Source organism: Pongo abelii, chromosome 3 (genome assembly GCF_028885655.2).
Source record: "Pongo abelii isolate AG06213 chromosome 3, NHGRI_mPonAbe1-v2.0_pri, whole genome shotgun sequence".
NCBI lineage: Eukaryota > Metazoa > Chordata > Mammalia > Primates > Hominidae > Pongo > Pongo abelii.
Window position 1 is genome coordinate 116,593,817 of NC_071988.2, and position 25,175 is coordinate 116,618,991.

General features: G+C 41.2%; 2 protein-coding genes across 8 annotated transcripts in view; one reads left to right on the top strand and one right to left on the bottom strand.

Moving 5' to 3' along the window:
* The window catches only part of BMPR1B (bone morphogenetic protein receptor type 1B), a 391,772-nt gene extending 382,740 nt beyond the window's left edge, over positions 1-9,032 (top strand). For 5 of the 6 annotated variants that reach the window (XM_024246443.3, XM_054554197.2, XM_054554200.2 and 2 more), the window contains 2 exons: positions 1,187-1,317; positions 3,081-9,032. In XM_024246443.3, coding sequence (XP_024102211.1) covers positions 1,187-1,317; positions 3,081-3,206 — 257 coding nt within the window. In that variant the 3' untranslated portion in view covers positions 3,207-9,032. The remainder of the gene's footprint in view (positions 1-1,186; positions 1,318-3,080) is intronic. The other variant, XR_010139750.1, reaches the window with a different exon arrangement.
* Positions 9,033-11,071: 2,039 nt separating this feature from the next.
* Positions 11,072-25,175, bottom strand: part of UNC5C (unc-5 netrin receptor C) — a 396,935-nt gene continuing 382,831 nt past the window's right edge. For both annotated transcript variants that reach the window (XM_054554196.2, XM_009240201.4), the window contains 2 exons: positions 18,774-18,952; positions 11,072-18,016 (listed from right to left, as the gene is read on the bottom strand). In XM_054554196.2, the coding sequence (XP_054410171.1) occupies positions 17,851-18,016; positions 18,774-18,952 (345 nt within the window). In that variant the 3' untranslated portion in view covers positions 11,072-17,850. The remainder of the gene's footprint in view (positions 18,017-18,773; positions 18,953-25,175) is intronic.

Consider the following 25,175-nt stretch of genomic DNA (forward strand, 5'->3'; position numbering starts at 1 on the left):
CATCCTGAGTGTTAGGCCCTGTACTTTTCTTATCTCATATGGAGGTAAAACACAGTGAAAGGAAATATTAACATAGATAATACATATAATTAAGCTCTGTGGTCACAGCAGGGCACAGGACAAATGGTGAGTTGGAATGGTCTGAAAAAACTTCTGAACCTCCTTGATGATTTTATAACAGATTTGAGTTTACAAGAAAGAGCATAACACAGACCCCAGATTTTGGCAGAGTAAACCCCCAGTGAATTTAACGATGTGGTATATAATCTGCCAACTTGACGGCATCATCTTTTTCAGATGAAAAGCAATGATATTTCTATAAAAGATGATTTAGGATAGGGAGGAGGGGTGCTCCCGAAAGATTGTTCAGAGCAGCAGCCTCTAATGTAATTATTATGAGGAGTTAATCTGAGAAGGTGAAAAAGAAGATACGAGAAGCCTGCATTTTTAAAGGAGAAGAGGAAAAAGGTAGAAATTAGATACTAGGAACAATAAAATGAAAGTTTAGTGTGCATTTTTATGAAGATGCTATAGATTTGTATTTCTTTTCTTTTAACAATACATATTTTTTCTAATAGTAATGTATTCCTTACTGAAAATTTGGATAAATATAGAAAAAAAATCAGATAATCCTTGAACCTAAAAAATTCATGGTTAATATTTTTGGGTGTCTGTAATTTTCTAAATTTTTAATGTGTGAAACCACATTCCTACAATTAGCAGAACAAATGTAAATCTGACATTTTGTTCAAGTAGGATACACTTCTGAATTTATTATGATATTCATAGTTTCATATTATAGTAATAGAAACAGTCACATATTATGTAGTATGAGTTCAGGATATGTCTTGCAGATTTGCATTGAGATTTAATATAGATTTGTCTTTTAATTTGTTCTTCATAAAATTGGAAAGAAATTTAAGATGCTTGTTTTACTTAGCTTTTGGAAATTAGGAAAGAAAGGCTTGAAGACCTATGATAATATTTTTCATTGGGCTTTGTATTCATTTTTTCTACATTAGATTAAGGTACCATTTGGGTAAATATTTTTCAAGATTTATTTTGCTATTTTTCTGCCTGAACTTGTCTGTAATACTGATAGCACTTTTCCTTTGAGAACTGTTAGACTTTTATTTCTACTTCACAGAAAATAATTCTAATAATAATAGTAACAACATATTTTTAGGTATAGTGGAAGAATACCAGCTTCCTTATCATGACCTAGTGCCCAGTGACCCCTCTTACGAGGACATGAGGGAGATTGTGTGCATCAAGAAGTTACGCCCCTCATTCCCAAACCGGTGGAGCAGTGATGAGGTAAGGCTTGAGGTAACCATGTGGCTGTGACTGACTTCTAAATAGACTTTTCTTTTTTAGCCAAAATTCCACATATTCACTGTAGGAATTCTTCTTTGTTGTGATGGTGATGGTGCCTCATTGCAGTAATTTATATGAAGATAAGTGTAGTATGTTAAATTACTTGTTCTACTTTTCCAATTTTATTTTGCCACTTCCAGAATATATTGAATGGGTCGGTCAGTGTTTAGCCTGCATGACAAATAACATTATTTTCTTTATTTATAATGTCTTGACATTTGCATAAAACCTATTAATTCTCTGTGTGTGTTTTTAAAGCATCATAATTCTTCTCTGTGACAAACCCATGTACAGCATTCTCCCATTTTGATCAGAGAAAAAAAGTCGGCATGTTAAAGTGATACGAGTTGATCTAGTTAAGATGCCTGACTGTGCTGGGTGTCTTTGTTAATAAGGATGACGAGATGTGATTTGAACAAATCCACCTTCAGCTTGGCTCTAAGGCTGTAGTGGTGAAACCTACATAGGTCTGGAAAGGAGCGGCTAGGAAGGAAGAAATGAGTCTTGTCTTTCCTGACTCCTCCTCCTGTTCCACATTCCTCTCCTTCCACCCTCCCACCCTTCAAACTCACCATGTTCTAGAGTTCTCTGGCGGACTGGAATGTTCAAGATGAGTTTGAAGCACCGCTGGAAAAAAAACAGGCTCTTATCAAACATGTACCGAAGCACTGCAAAGGAGGGACAGAGCACTATTTCTTAAGTGTAAAAGCTGTTTAAATATAATCTCTGGGTCGGGCACTGTGGCTCACATCTGTAATCCCGGCACTTTGGCAGGCCGAGGCGGGTGGATCACTTGAGTCCAGAAGTTCGAGACCAGCCTGGCCAATATAGTGAAAACCCATCTCTATTAAAAAATACAAACAATAGCCTAGTGTGTTGGTGCACGCCTGTATTCCCACCTACTCGGGAGATTGATGCACGAGAATTGCTTGAACCCGGAAGGCGGAGGTTGCAATGAGCCAGGATCATGCCACTGCACTTGACAGACCGAGACCCTGTCTCAAAACAAACAAACAAACAACAACAACAAAAACACCTTTGGCTCATTGGTTTTGTGTCTGGTTACTAAAATGCTAAATAATATATATGTTTTCCAGCAAGCTGTGCAGAAAGCTTTATGAGATGCTGTAGCTCTGTTATTGTGGGCTTTTGGTGTTACTTGATATCTCTTCACTGAGGATTTCTTATGAAGTGAAATTGTACTTTTCAATAGGAAGACCAATAATTGATGTACCACAGGAGAAAGTTTTAGTGATGCTGTGCACAAGTCATTAATCTTGTTAAATGGTGCAGTGTGATGCTATTACTGCAGCAGACAGCTATGATTTAGGAATAACTGTGTTTGCATAGTATGGAATTAGATAAAAGATTTAAACTTATCAAGTGTTATAAACAATCTGGGAGTATTGAGTGGAATACAGACTCCCTGGGTATTTTTATGTTTGCTTAACACTAACTTCAAAGACACCTTTCTACAATCAGCAGAACCACCTGCTTGTTTCTATCACAAAGAAGACATGAACATCTGTTTTAGTCATATATAATTTTGCATGAAAAAAGCTTACAGAATTTTACTTCTACATGGTTTTAAGGGTACCTTTTAAAAATATATTCAAACTTAATGAACCTAAAACTAAAAAGCTACATTGTATCAGGTGCCAGCCTGGCAGATGATACATGTTTCTAATATTTCTCTTCCTCAGTGTCTAAGGCAGATGGGGAAACTCATGACAGAATGCTGGGCTCACAATCCTGCATCAAGGCTGACAGCCCTGCGGGTTAAGAAAACACTTGCCAAAATGTCAGAGTCCCAGGACATTAAACTCTGATGTGAGAGGAAAAGTAAGCATCTCTGCAGAAAGCCAACAGGTACTCTTCTGTTTGTGGGCAGGGCAAAAGACATCAAATAAGCATCCACAGTACAAGCCTTGAACATCGTCCTGCTTCCCAGTGGGTTCAGACCTCACCTCTCAGGGAGCGACCTGGACAAAGACAGAGAAGCTCCCAGAAGCAGAGATTGATCCGTGTCTGTTTGTAGGAGGGAGAAACCGCTTGGGTAACTTGTTCAAGATATGATGCATGTTGCTTTCTAAGAAAGCCCTGTATTTTGGGATTGCCTTTTTTTTTTTTAAGATGCATTCATTTTGCCAAAATAAAACAGATAATGTGGATGGTTTAAGGATTATAGTATTATAGTTTAAATAATAACAACAAAGTTCTTCCCAGGAAATCTGCTGGAAGGTAAATTAAAATACATGTCTTTCCATTGGTAAAATATTGTTGCACTCTGTGAACCAAAAGACAGTCTAAGTTGGAGGACATAGAACGGAACTCATCTTAAACATACTCCCCACCCCGTCTTAGCCTCCTCAGACCACTTTGGCCATCCCTGCATTTGGGGCCGCTACGGTAATGTGAATGCACTGGGTACAAACACCACCTGTCTAGGACCACATTTGGAATTCCTGCAGGTGGCCTTTTGCAGCTTCAGGCAATATGGAACAAATGAAGGTTTATGTGACTCTAATAGAAGTAATTGTTGATAGGTGTTCTTCAGAACCACTTCTGTTTCTGATTGAGTTAGGCATCTCTTTGATGGTAAAATCGTTTTCATTAAACACAAAGAAAGCTTTTTTTTTTTTTTTTTTTTTTAATGTGCAGAGGATTGACCTGTGCATGCTTTTGATCTCTCAATCAAAGGATCAATATTAAATAAAATTGTCATGAGCTGTGTTGAAGACAGGGTGCTTTAAAATAGAGGTAATTTGCTCTTGTGTTGTAAGAGGAACATGTCAACAAAGATAGGGAACAAGGGTGATCGTGCAGATGGCTTGTATCTTATATATGCAAAGGAGCCAATCTCAGAAGCACAAAGAAAAAAGTGTGCATACCTTATTTTGTATAGATAAAGATGATGTCTTTTTGTTATTGTCTGTTTTGTATGTGTCTGAGATAAGGGATAGAGAGGAAACATCGTCAGGCTAATGTAACTACATTTTGTTTTAAAAATAGAGAAACAACCTTTAGATGGGACAGCAGAGGACAGTTAGTGGACGCCACAAAATATTATGGGCTGCTGTGTTTTGTTCTAAAATCAATATGGATGGAGCATGTATATCTTAGGTGATCATTTCACATCTTAGGAATGCCTACTCATTTCATTTTATTCTAGTGATGCTCAATTCACTATTTAATTTATTATATTTTCTCTTCTGTGGCACTTATACAAAATATTTCTTCACCTACTTAGTTCTACAGGGTTTTAACATTGGAGCAACATGAATAAAATCATCGAGAAAACCAATATTGTTTAGCAACATGAATATAATAGTTTAAAGTTGTACACATCCTGCTCAACTTTATTCATGTACATTTCCTTTCTGTGGTTTTCTTTTGCTTCTTAGAAATTCTGTAGTGGTTAGTGGTTAGTAAAGAATTCGAAAGTACTTTCTCCTTGCTGGTTTTTTTTTTTTTTTTTTTTTTTTTTAAGACATTCCTCCCAGAATACTCCAGGGGGCAGTGTTTTATAACACATTTTCCCCACTGGGTGATTGAAGGATGGAGGATTTTTGAAAATTTGACAGCTACATGAAACATGAGAAAACATTTTCCTCACTTCTGAAGTCGGTTTGCAGCTGGTAACTTGTTCATCCAGAAAACGTTCTAAAGCAATGAGAGTTTGTGAGCTGTGCTTACAGTTTGGGAGAATCATGAAGATTCTTTCTATATTTTGCATTTACTTCCCAGTGCTTCATAGCTGCATTTTGTTTGTAACTAAGACAGAAGAATTTTGTAATCCTTGAATTTGAAAAACAAAAATTGTGTTTTTAAAGAGTGAAAACAGTTGGTTCCAAGTAGAACTGTAATCAGAATGCTGCTTTAATTGATATTAAAAATAACCTCAATAATAATGTAAAGGTTCCTTTCTCTTGTGTCAGTTATATTCTTAGGGATAGCCTAGAAGGAATATATGGTTAGAACTAAGTGTGACTAATCATCTGAGCCTTGAAGAGAAACTTCAGTGCCTCTAAACAGATCATCTACAAAACAACAGGTAAACATTTATGCCAGTTAAGTGGGACATGTTTTTGTTTCTTGGGTTTCTCCTAAATTTAAGTGAGGTTGGGCTTAACTTGTAGATAAAAGTATGGTTTTTTTTTTTTTGGTAAATACTTGAACGTGGATAACTTCAAATCAGAATACTTTGTGAGGAGGTGATGATTTGAAATTAAGCTAGATTTCTAGGGAGGTGTTGGTTCCAGTGAAGGATGGGAAGATATTAAAATAGTCTTCAAACTTCTTCCTTATTATATTTGGTTGCTTTGGAAAAGATTGGTCCTAATCCTCAATCTAATTTATTCACTATTAATATTTTAAAAACATTCCTGAGATACTTAAAAAGACCCACTTAGCGATTATAGTCGCTCAATGAAACAAGAATTTATTTACGCATAGATTTTTCTCTGTATCTTACCAAAATCCACTTTACTTAGATAACACTAAGTTATTCTTAAAGACTACTCATTTCCCAATAATCCTTTATGATTTCAAAATTTCTAGCGGCTCAGAAGTGAATTTTATTTTATTTGTCTTTCACTTGAATAAATGAGAACCCAGAAATTAATAATGTTGTTTATTGCTTACTGTCAGGACTATTTCAAAGACTAAGAAGAGTTTCTTCTAACCCCTCCCTCTCAAAGGAATCCTAAATTATTAGTTGTTAGATAAGTTTTGTATGCTAAGATATTCAGGTTTATAGTTTATGTATGTGTGTATATATATAAATATATATGTATATATACATATTATGTTCAGTTTGGAGTCTGGCACAACTCCATTATGTGGATTAGAGAGTAAGATATTATGGATGATAAAGTACTAAATGAAACATAATATTTATTTATAAAAGTATGTAGATTGTTAAATCACAAAAAGAGTGCTATGAACATTATGTATGAGGAAACAGGCCTTTGACCTCCTGGAAAGCACTGCTCAAAAGTCATTAGTGCCCATTTTTGAATTCCCCAAACAGAAAGCTTCTTAGAAAACATGCTGAGATTTTATTTACAGGGAATTCTTTGACACATTTCAATTGGTGTGTAGTCAAGTATAGCAAGTACTTAATAATGACTGAATTTCATGTTCCTACAGTCATACATATTCATTAGAAGTTTTATGTTTTTGGTCTGATCTGATTCTTCTTTGTTTGTGGGTGGAACGGCACTGAGAGAAGTATAGTTTTTTTAAACTTGAACATGTTCAGTAGTTATATTGCCTTAAAAACCCAGACACATAGCAGTGGAAATGAAAGAAATGGCATCAGAAGTGACTTAATTTAGCAATCATGATTCCTTTTGTAAAACAAAACAGAAAAAAACAATGCCGTATTTTTTGGAGAAAAGTTGGCAATATAGGGGTTTCGTTGTCTGTTTCACAAGAAGACTCATTTGTTCTTTTGGGGGAACCAGTGCCTTACGGATTTTGTATATACTGTAATTATTCAGGACTAGGGAACAAACAATTGTATTGTATTTGTTACAGATTGTATATGGCTTTGTTTTAACATTCCCCTAAATAAAATGGCTTCATTCTCCCTTTGGGAAAAAACATGACTGTTATGTTATAGTCGTGCTTATTTATTTATTTATTTATTTATTTATTGTCTTTGAAAATATCACATTGTAGCAGGTAGGAAGGCACCATGAAGGAGGCAGATGCAGGTAAGTTTTTCATATTTCATGGCAGGAGGACAAGAGAAATGGTCTGATGGCTTCTCCTTTCTTTGTGAAGGAGACACAGTCATCTACTGAGAGTGAGGGGAAAGGCAGGGAAGTCAGTGGTTTAAGAGAACTGAAGAAGGTTTAAAATTGCACTGGAAAATTACAGCTTTCTGGGGAAAGAGCCAGATGGTTACGGGCAACTCTGAGGGCCAGGTTAGGCTTCATGAAGCTGACTGTGGCACAGTGGCCAAGCGTAGACTTGGGACGGCCAGGTGGCCTGTTGGTGTGAATCCAGCTTCCCTCACTCCCTCAGTTGTGTGACTGGGCATGTTTTGACCTCTTTATCATGCAAATGCAGCAACAGGTCGTGGAAAGTAAGAATTATTACTGTTAAGGGGCTGATGGGCCAGAGGAGGGAAGGAATTAATTAGAAGCGCTAACAGACCAAAAAAAAACCCACAAAAACCCAGGTCCCAGGACAGGGAATCCTGATGGGGCGGAGGTGGTATTTCCGCAGTTACTGAGAGAGGGGCTGTGGCCAGTTTCTTCCCCTTGAAGATGTTTCTTCCCCTTGAAGATGAGAATGATGTTAATATCCACTACCTGGAGTTGTTCTGAAGATGAAATGACATAATCCATGCACCAAGCATGTGGTAAGTGCTCAACTATAGTATTAACAGAAATTCATAGTGCCACTTTTCTTGTGGTTTATGATTTTTTTTTTATCTTTCTGTCAGCAACCCAGATACAGGTATAGAGAAAACGAAGATAGGATTCATTCAGGGTACTGGTTTATCATGCAAATGCAGCAACAGATCATGGAAGGTAAGAATTATTACTATCAAGGGGCGGATGGGCAGAGGAGGGAAAGAATTAATTAGAGGAGCTAACAGACCAAAAAAAAAAAAAAACCCAGGTCCCAGGACAGGGAATCCTGATGGGGCAGGGGTGGAGGTGGTGTCTCCGCAGTTACTGAGAGAGGGGCTGTGGTCAGATTTCAAAGGGGGAACAGCTGAGAGTGTGATCGCAGGAGTGGGTGAATTTAGTTCATAGGCAACATTGTTGGTGATGAAAGAGGAACCCAAATCCTGGCCTTTAGATTTGTTGTCTTCGTGGATTTTGAAGGCGGCAGTCTTGGGAGAGGAAGGTTGTGAGGCAAAATTCTCCACTGCCGCAGGAGAATGGGAAGGGGTGCAGGCAGTGAGAGGCAGAGAGAGGGGCTGGCCGGCTGAGCCGGGAGGCCTGACATGCAAAGCATTGGGTTTTAATGCAATGATCTGGAATCAGCAGCGCTGTATGAGAAAGACCCCTCCTGCCTCCCAGCTGTGGAGTATTTGAGGTGTGGAAGGATGAGGCTATTGCTGCTGCCCCTGAATCGTCACCTGTGCGAAAGGGGAGGTAATGTGTTAGGGCTATTGTTCCAAGCATTGTGGACCCTGGAGGGCAGAATGAGAAGTTTGGTTTGTGAGGGGATCCATTGGAGATTGGATCAGGACCAGGGAAGCCCAAACTTGTCTGGGGAGTGGAGAGTGCAGGAAGGTTTGCATCTGACACAGAGAGAATGAAGAGTTTGGGTGAGATTGGTGGTGGTTAGCCAGCTGCACTTGTGTCAAAAGAGTGCATCCTGGCACTGGGATTCAGACTGACCTGCTTAAATTCCACCATTTTCCACTTTTTCATTCTTTGGAAGTACATAATCTAAGCCCAATCTTCCCACCTGTAAATTCCCACCTCTTTGCGCTCTTGTGAGGAACCAATAAGATGAGTGTCTGAAATATGTGAGGGCCCATGCCAGGTACATCACAGGTGCTCAGAAATACTGCTCTTTCTCCTTTCTTTCTTTCTTTTCTTTGCTTCCTTTCTCTTTCTTTCTTTCCTCTGTTTTCTTCTTTCTTTCTTTCTCCCCTCCCTTCCTCCCTCCCTCCCTCCCTCCCTCCCTTCCTTCCTTCCCTCCCTCCTTCCCTCCCTCCCTCCTTGCCTCCCTCCCTCCTTCCCTCCCTCCCTCCTTCCCTCCCTTCCTCCTTCCCTCCCTCCTTCCCTCCTTCCCTCTCTCCCTGCCTCCCTCCTTCCCTCCCTGCCTCCCTCCTTCCCTCCCTCTCTTCCCTTCCCTTCTCTCTCTCTTTCTTTCTTCTTTTTCTTTCTTTCCTTTTTTTTTTTTTGACAAGGTCTCACTCTGTCTTGCCCAGGCTGGAGTGCAGTGGCATGATCATAGCTCACTGCAGCCTCGATCTCCTGGGCTGAGATGGACTTTCCCATCTCAGCCTCCCAAGTAGCTGGGACTACAGGCATGCATCACCAGGGCTGGCTAATTTTATATTTAGTAGAGACAAGGCCTCACTATGTTTCCTAGGCTGGTCCCAAACTCCAGGGCTCAAGTGATCTCCCCATCTTAGCCTTCCAAAGTCCTGGGATTACAGGCGTGAGCCACTGTGCCTGGCCAATGCTGCTTTTTCTTCCTGCCATTAGTTTAGCAGGATCTACAATTAGCAACATTTAAAACCAGCTGAGATTTGCTATTGGTACATCTCTCCCACCTTCTGTACACCCCACTTCCGTGTGTCATGGGCTCAAGTTAAACTTTTCACAGAACTCACAGGCATACTGACAGTAAATCTCAGCTGAGGAAAAAAGGTTATTTTCTTGGCATTGGTCATTTTGTAAGTTGCAACCTTTTTGTCTCCATGTGGTCACAGCAGCAAAGTACAGATGACCGCTCTCTCAGAAGTTTTGTCTCTGCAAAGTAATTTCTAATTTCTACCCTAGGTTCTGATCTGAGCTTAGCTGTGGGGATCTCTGGGGCCGCTGGAGGTTCTTTGCTTGGCACCTGTATGCTGGTACTGAGAGACAGGAGCAGAGGGAGGCCAAGCTTCAGAACTCTCCAGGGACCTCCACTGAGAGACAGGGCCTTAGGTTGGGCCCTCAGTGAATAGTCTTTGAAAATGCTTGCATGCCATCCTCGGTAAGGCCTTCTCAGCAGGAATCTCAGCTACCAAAGCTTCTAATTAGGGGTTAGCGGTCTGGTAACAGGGCTGGGCCTTTGCCACCATGGGTTTTCTATGTAAAGTACAGTCTTTGTTTGTGTTTTATTGTTTTCATTGTATTTTCATTCTTTTATATGGAATTTGAATTCTCTAGCTCAGCTGCAGCCCTTACGTCTCCCTTTGATTTTACCCAAGTTCCAGTTTATGTATTTCCATTACTTCCTTAGTCTTGGAGAAACATTTGAATTCGTGATCCCAGCATCGATTGTTTTAAGTCACTTTCTTCCAGTCCATGGCATGGACCAGTTTCTCAGTGCTGGGCAATTGCTTACACCCTTCAGCCACCGAGGCTGAGAGGAGGGGTGGGGGCAGGTGGCAGTCCATCTAAGGAAGTGTCTCCAGGTTGTTCTCTCATGGAGGACAGGGCTGTCTTTGATTCTAGTCCTCAGCCTCACAGCTGCTTCCCACCTCACAGCTGGAGCCCTTGGCTTGCTCGCCCTAAGGCAGTGGCCAGCAGTCCTGTGCCAAGCTGAACTCCTCTGCTGGTAGTTGCTCACCTTTCACTTCCTACCTATTAGTATAGTTGTTTGCAAACTTCATTTAAAATCAGATCTCTGGGGCAGGGCTTGACACTCTATTTAGAAGCTCCCGCCCCAGAGAATTCTGCAGAAGTTCTAAGACATTGGTTCTGACCCTTAACTGCTCATTAGTACCACCTGGGAGCTTTTAACACCCAAGACTCAGGCTACCCCTAGACCACTTCCATCAGAATCTCTGGAGGTGTGACCCTGGCATTAGTTCTTAAGGCCTCTCAGGTGATTCCAATGTGCAGCTGATTTCTTATTAGCACCATGCTAAAACCTCATCCTGTGCCTGCAGGAGGTTGTGATCACCATCCACGCAGGACCCCAAAGCCTTTCTGTCCCACTGAAGAAACACGTGGCAGCTCTGAACACGCAAGAGAACCTTGTTAAGAAGTGAAGGAGGCAGCAGTTTGTTGCTTATAAATATAATTTATTACCTGTTTAAAAATTCTTTCTTACATTTTGTACATGTTGGCTGACAGAATAAATGCAGGCAATTTACAAACCAAGGGGACTGCAGGGAAAATCAGGATTGGCAGCCAGGGAGAGAAAAGAGGCACACCCGGAGCTGGTATCCCTCACCTCCACCACTCAGCAAGGCGCCGGACAGATATCCGGAGGGCACTCTGCCTCTGCCGGGGGGTTTTTTAGAAAAGGAATTGCATAGAAGATACAGCAAGAGGGAACTCTACAACAACAAAAGTGTTCCATATCGGAAAAGCCAAGGTTGTCATGTTTTGTTTAAAAAAGAAAAACGACAAAGCACAAAACCTCAATCTGACCTTTCTGCAGTTGAACTGTTCCAAAAGGGACAGCAGGTGGATGACACTGCTTCTTCAGCACGACTTTTCTCTCACAAACATTGTTGTCTTCTTTACAAAGAGCAAAGAGGAAGGTCACCAACTTGCTTCAGCTCAACATTAAACTCAACACATATAACACCGTGACATCACACACACACAGTGATGTTCCCTGCAACTGGGCTCGATGCATTATGTCTGGAGGGTGAGGGCTGCGCTACCAATAGCAGGTCTAGGAAAGCGTGAAGAAGAGAATGCAAATCACTTGTTCCACTGTTCTGACTGCTGTACTTTTTCTTGTCCATGGCCTGGAGGAGTAGACATCTGAGTTTTTACCCCTACATGTACAGATGCCATTCGTTACTTTCAGGATAGGAAAGGCAAAGGTATTTTACACCAGCTGTAGATTTCTTGCTCTTATATGTCACTCTAAACAGGTTTGTTTTAACATTGAGAACCTATGTAGCTCAGGTCCCAATTCTCTGATGCTGCCTCCATAGTGCTCAGGATCAGAGGCCAAAAGAGAGCCCATCAATCCTTAGGCTGCTGATCAGCAAAACCTGCCTACAATTCATCTTCTACACGCCAGTACTGAGGGTTATTCCACCCCGGGTCAGCGCCATCAGGTTCTACAGCTGGTCTGATAGTACTTAGTCCAGTAGACCTTTGGAACTTAAAAATGACACACGATTTAGACATATTTGTAAAAGACCCTTAAATGGTATGACTTGCAATTTATATTTTTGTTGAAGGACAAATCTGAAATGGTATGTTAAAAGGCTGGCATTCAGTAGCAAATACTATGGCAGGTGGGCAGCTGACTGTATCTCAGGGCAGCTTCCTTGTTTCTACTCAGAAGCTAGTTGGGCCACAACTGTCACGATATTCTGCAGAGATTCCCAACCTGGGATTCCAGAAGATCTCTGGACAGGTCCCTTCAGTAGGCAAGCATCTGAGTAGACAGCAGGCTGATGAAGAGCTGCTAATAATTGCTGGGCTTGCTGTGCCAGTACACTTGCGGAGTACCTGTTGGTTTGTCCTGCTGCTGCCCCCCAACCATGCTAAATAGGTCTGAGGCACACATTACATTTGGTTGAATGAGCCCATTAATATCCTACCACAGATGAATACAATGCGGTGACAGGAAAACCTAGGAACCATGAACTCTTATGAAGACTGGCTGTTAAAGTAGCATTTATGAAAATGGGGTAAGCACAAGGCTGATAAAACTGAAGGATCTGGAAGCTCATTGCTAGACTTAGTTTGCAGAGAAAACCCACCCAGTGCTACACAAAGCCATCTCTCCACTTCTCAAAAATAGGTTTTTCACGCTAGAATTCTGGAAATGACTTCATCTGGCATCCTTGGCCTGTATGGATATAGGTTTACATAACATTGGTTACAATATATTTATTCCCCCTTATGCCTTATTCCATTAAAAAGAAATAATTAGAGATGCAAAGGAAATCTTCCAAAGTGATCATTACAGCCAGAGATTATACAAATAGATATCTTAGGGTAGAGAAACATTACTTCATTGCCCAGAGGCAAAGTTCTAAAGATTTCAGTCAACGCTAGCTCAGCAAGGTTAAAGAATATATAAAAATAATACAAAAAGAAAAATAAAAACCAAAGAGTAATAGTTGGTCCTATGAGGCACTCGAGAGGTAAAAAAAAGTTTTGTTAACTTGAGATAATAAAATATTTTCCTTATTAGATCTATAAAATCTAATGCTCATCAACCATTATCTTGAGCAAGAGCAATGATGTTCTGCTTCACAAAAGCTCCTCCATTCTCAAAGAAGATGGATAAAGTCCCATTTCATTTCAGCTCTGTTTCCTTGGGCCCCCTCTCGTTCATTAGCCTTGGGCTTAGACTGAGTTCTCCACATGAAACTGATGACTTGTCCAGAACAACTGCCCAGCAAAAGCTAAGACTCATTCAACTTGAGGGCTTGAAAACCCAACAAGTAAACCTTTTCTACCTTCTTTATGCTCTCTTGCAGGTCTTTATATAGGTTTAGATTTTCCTGGCCCCATAAGGGCAGACCTTATAGAGGCAAAGACCTTTGAATTCTGGGGAGATGGTGATCGCCTTATTAACTCCTTTCTGCATACGTGGATTACAGAGGAGTAAGCAGACCAAGAGCACAGCTGCTGTGATCCTGACAGAGACACACAGAAGGACACATGAGACAAGAGCCTTGTTGCTCTTCGCCAGGAGAAGTGAAAAGTCTTGATTCCACCCTCAAAACGTTGACTTTTCAGATACCTTACTTGTAGGAAAAAATACCTTAAAAAAAATTACTGGCCGCATAGTTTCAGAGTGTCCTGAACTCAGTCCCCACGACTTTTTTCTCCTAAAAATCGCTCTACTTTTTGATAGTTGAGAGACTTAAATCTATAAAATAGTATATATGAAAATGGCTAATGATTATGCAGTTTGATATTGAACACCTCACCCAAAAAGTTGTCCAGTTCTTGAAGAGCCTAACTTGCTCACAGCAGGATGGGGGGTTTTCTGCATAGCAGAGGTGACTATTCATTTGGAAGATGCCATTTGTGAAACAGCTGTTAGCTGTGAATACCTTGGTGTTACACAGGTTTGTCATCACCATGCCAGTTATCAATTCTGAATCTAACTTCTATTCCTTCCAGATACATTAAGGAAACTTGAAAGAGTGTGATAAGAAGAAAATAAAAACAGGATGAAACCTCTGCCTTTGGATTCCCAAATTCAGCAGAAAAGAAGCTGCTTTCTTCCCTTTGATTAACAACCCCAATTTTCTCTTCCCCATAGTATTCCATTTGCATATATAAGACATTTCTTTCTAAGCAGATACTTCTTACATTTCCAAAGATAAATATTAAGGAACTAAAACGAGATTTAAAGTATACAAACCCCAATGAAAACCATAAATGTTAAAAATGACAACTCTTCAAATACTGTTTTATATAGATTTTACATAGTTCTGTTACAAGAAGCAACTGAAGATATGTTGTGTATGAATAAGTTGATGTACTAGGCTCACAATGACCTAATATTGAGATGGGTGATGCAAATGAAAAAAAAGTGAGAATAAGAAAATTATAAATTTGAAGTGAAAATTTCCCTACATCTGTTTGTCATAAAGGTCCTTGAATTCTACAGGTTTTCATTCCCTTTGTCAAACACGTTCTAGTGAATATTAAACTCAGGTTAGATTGTGTTGTACACCACTAGATGGCAGCATGCACAAATGATAGTTTTTTCTATCCAAATGAAGCCAGCCAAACTGCCTCTCCAGCGGTGTAGAAAGAAGCAGGATGTATCACGTAGAATGGTTGATGAAGTGGCTTCCTATGAAATGAACTGTTACATCTGGACCTTCTAAGTAAGTTTGAAAGCAATCTAACAGCTATTAATTTACTCCAAAGGAGAAGGAAATCAGAATTTGTAGTGAAAATTATTTGGTATAAATAGTGTATGTATGGAAGTTGTCATTCACTTCATAGGAAGCATTAAGAGTTCTGACAGATGAGTACCTCACACAAGAAATCAATCACTTTTCCCTTTTCTGGTGGTGGGAAGTTGAACCAAAAAAGCATCTGAAGTGAACCCCAAGGGTTCTCAATGACTTCAGTAAAACAAACAATTCCTGTTTGTGTTCAGTATTTCTGTGTTGGTGACTTTTTAGTCAAAGTAAGTTTTTAGTAACAGTTATGGAATTGATTCATCTTCATAGCTACATAGTTGCTCCCCTCTAGTTTTCACTAGGCATAGAAGTTTCTTTGAGCATTCAGTTCAGATTCTAGTTCTTGATTTCCATAGATGATTCCACAACCCCAGTACTGATGTGTAATCTTGACAAGTTTATATTTCAAAATGTAGGAATGGACAATAGCTCTCGTTCCTCTTCCTTTTAAAAAATGTATGTGTATAACTGCATGTATATATATTTGATTTTTAATTTAGAATACAGTTTTACTCATTGCTACAAACATCCACTGAACTTATTTATAGTGCAATCTCTCCCTTCCCCAGTCAGTGTACAAATATTTTAAATATGGAAATCCTAATGCAAGGGGTGGGCTGAGAGAGATTTTATAGAATATATGTATGTATGATGTCCAAAACAGAAGATAAGGAATAAAAAGCATGAAAGAAAGAAGAGGTTCCATAGCAAGGTATCAGCAGTTCCTCAGGGATGAGGATGGCGGAGGCATCGAGTAACTCTCAAGACGCTACCAAAATAGGAGTGGAAACATGGAAAGATGGAAGCACATGTATAATTCAAATCTGTTCAGCAACTTGTGTGCCTCCAGCCTAAAAGAAGTAAACCATAGTCATGTTCTAAAGGTTCCGATTCATACACGTCTGCTTGTTCTTCAGTTTTGGTTTTGCTACTGGGCTTTGATTCTTTCTTTAATCCCCACCTGCTGAATGAATTGAGTCCTTGTGTTAAAGAGCTTGTGATGGTCCCAAGGAAAAATAATAGTTTACACAAAGTAGTGTGTTGACTAACAAACATTTTGCAGAACAACAGTTTTTAAAGAGCTAACTAGACAGCCTTTATAAATGCTACTGAATATTATGACAGCAAAGATTAAGGGTGGGGGGGGTGCGTAGAAAAAAATGCACCAAGTTCCTACTGCCAGATAAACTTGTAGGCGTGGTCTAGATATCAAGATGCCAAGACAAGACAATAATAAAAAACAACAATTTGCAACCAGTCAGGAAGGCTGGGGGCAGGGGCATCCCAAGAGAGGCTAAGAAAATGATAATAAAGGGATGTCGTCATCTCTCAGTGAAGAGCATAATGCAATGATGCAGAGCGACTCAGGCCAAACAAACAACATCATAATGCTGGTTAGAATAATCAATCAATCATCATCTTCCATGTCAGAACTACTTGAAAGGCATAACATAACATAGCCTGGGCAAAAGAAAAAGAAGACCAGCTGATGATTTTAAATGATGATCTAGGTCAGAGTCCATTGTGGTCTTCAGACTGACGAGTGAGACCGGAGGCATCATGGTGGAAGTTGAGCATTTCAGAACATGGAGATGATCTAATCCCACCCCTTCACTTTCTAGTGAGGACACTGAGGTCCAGTGTGGTTAAATGACTTTCTCAAGGTGGCGCAACAAGACAGTGACAGACTGACAATGAGAACTGGTTTCCTGATTTCCAGTTTAGAGTCCATTCCTCCAACCACACTGCCTCTAGAGTAGAGCACCACAGGGAGTCGACGTGGGGCCACACAACGGCAATATTGAGTGAACTTAATCGAGAACACGTCTCCTTAAGACTCACTCAGAGGAGAAAGACCCTGCCTGAGCAAGCTGAAGGAACAGACTGACAAAGCCAGTCAGCATTTATCACCTTTCTGGGGTGGAATAAGGGAAAGGTAAGAGGTCAAGGAAACGATGCATGTTGAATTAAACTGATGACCACACCCACCTTGATAGGTGAAAAGGTGGGACAGGTCTAGTCAATACCGAAATACAAACAAACAGCACTGCTAACAAAAATAATAGAAATAATTAAAAAAAAATCCTTTTACCAGAATACCTGTAAATACTCAATAATACCTTTAAAAAAAAAAAAAACAAAACAAACACTTCATATTGCATATTACAAACACACATGTTGTGAAAAAAAGCTTGTTTGTGGGGTTAAACATGAATCACTGTCTTCCCTGCAATGCTACAGCTTTATTCCCAAAGGGCACCAGAAGGGTCCCTCCAAGGAATAGGAGTCAGTCTTAGTTATTTCTTTTTTACACTTACTTAGATTCTCCACTTCCCTGATACAAATAGTAATACTGGTTCTACAAGTTCTAGAAACAGAACACTGATGGGAGGATTATCTGAGACACTTGATGCACACGATTTGTAGCAAAAGTCTGTGATTTCTCTGTAAATTACTAATCTGAAATAGACACAACAAACCGTCCACAGCTTCAACTTCAAATGATTTGAACAAAAATAGAACGAGCCATGGACAGTGTCTGCATCCCTGTCCAATTTGATGTAAACAACATTTGTAGAAATTGGGTTTTTTAAGAAAGTTTATCCATATAGCTGGATAGCAATAAAAAGCGTTTCCTAGGAAACTGTAAGATCCTGTACCACACAGCATACAGCCCAACTAAGAGGAAAATTAGGTTGATAGCTAAATTCAAGGTATAAATTTACACAATTTTTCTTAACTCCCGTGATGATGTCCGAGTAAAGTGGGCATGTACATTGGCAGTTGTATCTGTTTTCCTTCTGGCTCCTGCTGCAGTCTTGCCTATGAAGCGCATTGGTCTCGTCTGGATTTCCTCCTCAGCTGTGATTCCTCTGGACGGCCACAGACTCCCTGTGCATTTTTGTCCTTCATTTCCCCTTCCAGCATGGTGGTTAATACTGCCCTTCTGCTGCTAAGGACACCACCGTTTCATGTCTTCCCATTTCTTCCAAGACAGCTGCCAGCATGCTCAGGTTTCCATCTGGGAAGTTCTGTGCTTCCCAAAGATCCAGGATTACGCCAGTTGGGCTGGATTTGGTGGCAAAGTAATTCAAGTACCTGTAATTGGGAAAGAGAAAATGTGCTCAACAGTGTGACTTACGTATCTATTATTTTTCCTCAGCTAAACCTTTCTGTCTCTCTACTTGTCTTTAAGTTTCCTGGTCCCATTGTGGTTGACAGTGAGCCATCCTAAATAACTAGCCCATGCTTAATTAGATCAGCCCCAGACGGGGACGTGATGTTTAACTTTGTGAACCTCAGCTCTGAGTGAGATAATTTAAGAGACATGATCTCTATGGGTCATATTCTAAGTAGGAAATCAAGAGACTTATGTTTTCTTTCTAGTCCAGGCTTGGATGATCTTTGACAGGTCATGCCACATGTTATGTTTGGTAGTGATGGTGACATTCCACAAAGTAGACGCTCCAGAGGTCTCTTTATAACTTAATATCAGTGCTGTGTTGGCATGTTAATTATTCATCAAACATTAGGTCCTGCTCAACTGCAGAGGAGGAGCAATAATTATGGTAGTGAATGGCTATATGATTTGGGGAATTTAGCCCATCAGCTTTGCAAAGTGGATCACAAAACTTGATACTTAGCAATGCCAGATAAGCTCTGAATGTCTCTTAGCACTCTTTGCCCCCGTAGTGCAAGGTACAAGGACAGAGCTTAATGCGTATTTGCAAAATGAAAAATTAAATAGATGTGTGGATGGAAAAAAAAAGAAGAATGCTAGCCCTACATCTAATAGTTATCGGTCCTGGAGAGCGCTAACAGAAAGAAGCTAGTCTTGGGGCCTGACCATACCCACCTGTCCAAGTTCAGCTTATGGGCCAGCATCCTCCAGTCATGGCCTCTCGTCTGGGGGGCATCCAGGCTGCTACAGAGCTTCTGACGGATAGGGAGAGGGATGCTGAAAGCACCGGGCCCTGTGACCGTGGTGATGGTGTTCGCAGGATCCAACAGCGGCAAATCGATGCCGGTAGGTTCCTGTAGTTCAGGGACAGGAACAACACAGCATTATTTCTGAAGACAAAAGCAATCTCTATTGAACCAATCAACATAATGCCTTGCTTTGAGCAACAAGAAAAGAATGAGTGGTGTTATTCTTCTTAGGAAGAATGGCTTCTTCTTAGCCTGAAAGTTGTGCGTCACTAGATGTAACCTGGCTCGGAGATAGAGGTACATACATTTTGAGCTAACTTTGCATAGCCTCAGATTTGTGGGTCTTTGGTGAGGACTGGGCTGGATGGAAAGCTCTGGTGTGATTCGATAACAGCTTTACTAATGGGATTCTCCAGGCTGAGAGAGAAGAGAGGGAATATCAGAGCTCCTAAAGGTTTAAATTTCAGGAGAGAAAAATGTTCAAAAGGGCAGTGCTTTGGGAATGAATAGATCTGAGATTCAAGGCTTCTGGAAACAGCCTGACCTTGAGGGGAAAGTCCTGGGCAAATTCTCCAGTAGTTCTCCCACTAAACTCCACAGAAGATGTCTCACTTCTGCTTTTGTTGGATGAAATGGAACATAGCTCTCCTCTAAATGATATCAACTTAAGGCTAATTTCTTAAAAAAGAAAATGGTAAACACAGTATATTATTGCCTTAGGGCAAGTTGTTAATGGCATCCTCCAATTGCTGTATATCCTTATTTTTTTTAAATCTAATTTTAGTAGAGAAAACCATAAATTGGCTCTTAAGATAGTCTCAGCTCATAAAACAGCACAAATGCAAAAATCTGAGTTTCATCTGCAGGAGAAATTCTAATCATTTTCTGATCACTTCTGCTGGTTGGAAAAGCAAAAGCAAATGTTGCCTGGGAACTATTAAAGCAATAAAAGAAAATCTACTTAATCTACTATAAATGCCGTCTCTCTCTTTTTAAAGCAGGTAACTTGTTGGTGTTCCTCACTAGTTGCCGGAGGATGAACTAACTGGCCACACCCAGTTTCAGCCATCATGAAGTGTTTGTTTGTTTGGTTCCTGCTGAGCACTCAGCTCAGGGGCTCAACACTACCATCATCCAGAGCCCCCCCATATGCTGCCCTGCACCGCTTCAGTGGCCTCCCCAGCCGTGAATGCACTGGCACTGCAGGCAGTGAGGTTGCAACCGCCTGTGTGCCAGTGTTGACTAGCAGTATGTTCCACGTTCTGGGATCAGCAGCAAGTGCTCACGTCTAGGCTTATGCAATCCCATGGAACAGGGTCAGTCCAGGGGTGTGGAGGGCATTTGAATTCTTTTGCCATGGTGTGCACGGTGCTGTTGGCTGTGATCATGATATTTGTCCTCAAATACATATATATATGTATATAGAGACAAGGTCTTCATGTGGTAGGAGGGGCATTTAACACTTCTCTGTCACCCAGGCTGGAGTGCCATGGTGTGATCGTAGCTTGCTGCAGCCTTGAATTCTTGGGCTCAAGCGATCCTCCCACCTCAGTCTCCCAAATAGCTGAGACTATCGGTGTGTACCATCACACTGGGCTAATTTGCCTTTTTTTTTTTTTTTTTTTTTAAAGAGATGGGGTCTCACTGTGTTGTCCAGACTGGTCTCAAACTCCTGGGCTCAAGTGATCCTCCTAGCTCAGCCTCCCAAAGTCGTGGGATTACAGGTGTGAGCCACCACGCCTGGCCCAGTGAGGGATCTTTATATGACCTTCCTGGTTGGCTGGTATGAGGCTGCAAGGTGACCATGTGAAGTGCAGAATGCAGTTGGGCGTGGAGTAGGGCTGTTCACCTGTGCTTCCACCAGTTCACAATCTGATCATCTCAGGTTGCCCCGTCCTTGCCGTGACTTGACCTGACTCATATGCTCCTTAGAGTCTGAGCGCCACTCACTAGTTCTCGTGCCATTATTTCTAAGGATGCACCTCTAATAGTTATTCTGCCCTTTCTTTGATCTCTGTCAGGCAAAGTCCTCAAAGCCTGGTGCAAAAGTCCTGTGCCCTGGAGCTCCCCTGGGCGAGCATACCCTAGGCGTCGGGCCTGGAGGTCTCCTCGGTGCCTCCCAGCTCTTCTCTGCTCCTCACACTCTGCTGTGTGCACATTGGCTGTATTTGTAGGTTACTGCCTTTTATTTCTCACATTTCTTACTGGTGAGAGTATATCATCCTCAGACCTCTATAATAACACTGTCCCCCCACACAGAGGCTACTCAATTAATGTTTGTTTGTTGAAATGAGAGAAAATATTTGTCCTTAGTACAGAAAGAAGATGAAGCCAGCCTCTGATAGAAGCCCACCCATAGACTAGTGTGTTGAGCTGCCTTCCAACTAAATGTGGAAGTTAAATCCTGAAATGAGAGGCCAGTTGAAGATAGATAGGCTTGGATCTTGGGAAGGCTTGCTCACATATTCATGTTGTCCCCATTTTCTTGTGGATAAAGAACTCTCAGCATTTCATGTGGGCATTAAAGTCCTGAGCGCTGTATCCCTGGCTACTCAGCCTATTTATTTCTGTGTAGATGAAACAAGCTCAATAGGGCATCATTTCTTTGTCTCTCTTATCAAATGGCTGACAACAGCCTTGAAGGTTAAAGTAAAATAAATACATTTATACATTTATATTTCATCTAGTAATTTTAGTTGCTATTAGTTCTTCCTTTACTTCCAGGTAAAAGTAGAGTTTACTCTCACAGAATGCTTATTTCAATAATCATTTATAATATCAGTACCATTGGTCTTTGATGTTATGATTCCCTTATGTAAACATGATTTTTCAACATTAGTCAAACAGCTGCTACGGGTGATGACACACATATTCAGGACTCCACAGTCCTGAAACAACTTTCTATTCTGATATTTGGACTTTTCCTAAAGTCACTTAGAAAAACTAGGTTTTCCCAATGGTCATTTTGAGCAAGTTATGGAAAGCAGAAGATGTAAACAGATGAAATGGCTGTAGCAGAGTGATATTACTTTGTACATTTATTTTAAATATTATTTATTTGTGTATACAAAAGTGCTGTGTACCACAAGGGGCTATAAGATCTAGCAAATATAAAAGTTATAATTGCTTTTATTACCTATAAATCTATTATTAAAGTGGATGAGAACAGGCACCGTGGCTCACGCCTATAATCCCAGCACTTTGGGAGGCCGAGGTGGGTGGATGACCTGAGGTCAGGAGTTCGAGACCAGCCTGGCCAACATGGTGAAACCCTGTCTCTACTAACAATACAAAAATCAGCCGGGTGTGGTGGCGTATGCCTGTGATCCCAGCTACTCAGGAGGCTGAGGCAGGAGAATTGTTTGTTTGAACCCAGGAGGCAGAGGTTGCAGTGAGCCGAAATCATGCCACTGCACTCCAGCCTGGGCCACAGAGCAAGACTCCATCTCAAAAAAAAAAAAAAAAAAAGATGACTAATACTGCCCCCTAAAACTGCACCTTTTTTCAGGGTTCAGAGCCTTCAAGTAAAGCGATGTGATAAACCAACTTGGGGATACATGCTATCTTCTTTTCTCTGGGAGCTAATTTTTGTTTATTTATATTTAGTTTTATTTATATAGGATCTGAGTTTTATTTTTGTGTTTATTTTGATATAGAAAAATCTGAAACCTCAATTGATGACAGACCCCACAGATTGAAGTAGCAAAGTTGACTCAAAAGCCCTGTTATCCTTATGGCGTCAGTGGCACCAGTAAAAATGGTGAACATAGATTAAGCATGTGCTCTGGGCCAAGTTCTGTTTAGAACACTTACTAACAAACATTCTCCCATTTAATTTCCACACTGGCCCGAGATAGATAATATTCTATACCAATTTACAGTGGGGAAACTGAGGCAAGAAAGGATTAAGTAATTGGCCCTATCTCCGTGGAACTGCCTACTTGGGAATTTCCCATGATGGATGTCTGCCTGTAACTGAAACAAAATAGAAGATGTGAAAAAACTATAAATGTATCTATCCTCTGCACCATGTTTTCTTTTGGAGATGATAATGAGTAGCTTCCTGGTTAGTCTCTCTGCACTTGTCTATGAAACAAACAAAATCTTTTATCATCTTTTACATTTTGACATTCATTTGTGCCAATACAGTTAGTTAGTCTTCCAGATATTTTCCTTCTTAAACTTCATCTCTGTGAAATTAAAGCCTTTTTCTCTAGTTAAGGAATCCCTGGCTAAATCACCCAGAGACAACTGGCTGGCCCTTGAAATAATCAGAGTAGATGTCACACACAGCCTGGTCTCTGGGGTGGGCAACAGGTCCTCTCTCTGACAGGACAGGCCAAAGGCTGTGTAGCTTTATAAATGACGACTGGTGAGTGCGTTGGGTGGTGGGTGGCTGGAGGGAGGGGCAGCACATTTCTGGCAAGCCAGCTCATTCCTGGGAGATAGATAGGACATTGGAACGGGAACCCCAGCCTCACTGCCATCTTGCCCTGTGACCCTAGGAAGGAGCCCTGTTCAGAAGAAAGAAACCACAAATGGAGCCTTTTCTCTACTTGTTTATGGTTTGTCAATCATCTTGTACCCTTTCTTGGAGGTTTTGATGAGGATCTGGGTCCCAGAACTCTCCAGAGTCCATTGTTCTTCAGCGCAGAGGCTTCCTCTCCAACGTCAGTACTCCCATCCACACTCCCTCCTCTGCGCACCCAGCACCCGCATTCAAATGCTAACCACAACATTGGGATTCAGTGACCCAGAAGGAAAAGACGCAGAGTGCCCCTTAATCCCCCAAAGTCATCTTGACTCCGCTCACTTGTTCCTCGCCCTCAGTTAAATATGCTTGTCTGTCACACAAGGGCAAATGCCTCCGACATGACTGAAGGCTGGTCTCTTTGAGCGGACTGACACCACGTTGCAAAAGAAGTAATCTTTCCTCTATGTTGCCATAAGAAAGCAAAAGCCCTTAAATTGTGATCACACTATGCAAAACTGTCCTTTTTCTGAAGGGAGGTGGCAGCCCTGGTGCGGGAGAGCACAGAGCAGCTCTCTTTCATTTGTGGCTGCATCTGATCCACCTTTTTAACACGCAGCCAATGTTCATGCGGAACAGAAAGCAAGCATCAAAGGACCAGACCCCCTCACCCCCCTCCAAAATTCCGCAGCCTTTGTTGTCACTGGAGCTGGGTGGTTATTGAACTTTGCAGACCTGCTGGGCCTGGAAAGTGAAAACACCCTCCCGAGCCAGCAGGGGTGGTGCTGTGTGCCTGGGAGATAGGGCTGCGCATCCGAAGGCCTGGCGGTTGCCATGGCACCCTGACACCGAGATCATTCCTTATGAATGTCACCGGGGGCTGTGACTAAAGTTGTTTATGAGTCAAAAGTCTCATGAAACTACAGGAGGAAATGATGACCGCACCTCGGCAGGCTGTGGGAAAGAAGGATGGAGTGTCGCGGAAGCTGACGTGCTTTTCTCCCCACTCGGTCTGCTAAGGAAGATGGTCTTTAAATATGACATGTGAAGCAAGACAAGCTGAACATGCTGATATTTCATTCGTCACTGTGCGTGACACAACGAGGGAGAGGTAGTATTTTAAATCATATACTGGCCCACTGTCATTTTCACATATGACAATCTTGTGCTTTGTGGCTTAGCACGCAGCACAGAGCTTAGCTCCATGAGGCCCCAAAGAGGCTGCCTTCTGCCCATTTGGCTTCTTCTCTTCCCTTTGTTCCTCTGGTGTGAAGGGTTATCAATTTTCAAGGCTTTGGATCCAAGGTAACAGATAAGGAAGGTCGTGGGCACTTCCTCTTTCCTTAAGGAGAAGTTTTAGATAGCAGTGATCACTATTATTTCTGTAATATGGACACAGGGAAATGGCCAGCTGACGTGTGTGACGATCACAGCAAAGAAAGGCAAAGCTGATGGCCACAGGGGGGAAATATGGAGATTCTACTTCTATTTGTGGCATATTTCCCCCATCCCGGAGGAAAGTGTATCTCTTTTTATATTTAGAGAATGATAGAAAGGAGATCAAGAGATTTCTCCTTTCTTCCTTTGAATGGAGAAGAAGAAAAAGGGAGCGGAGAAGCCCCTCTGCTTTCTTCCACTCCACCCAGCAGCAGGTGATTAGGGGAAAGGGAGGAGAGTTGCTGAGAAAGAAGCAGAAAGGGAGGAGAGACAGATGGAGGATGGAGGAACATGGCGCGCTAAGGGATGCATGGGGAGAAGTTACTCCATGTGCACGCTCCTTAAATTAAACCTTTACTTGAAATTCAGATCTGTCTTTAAAAGTTAGAACATAATTCTTAAAATTCATGTCATAAAAAT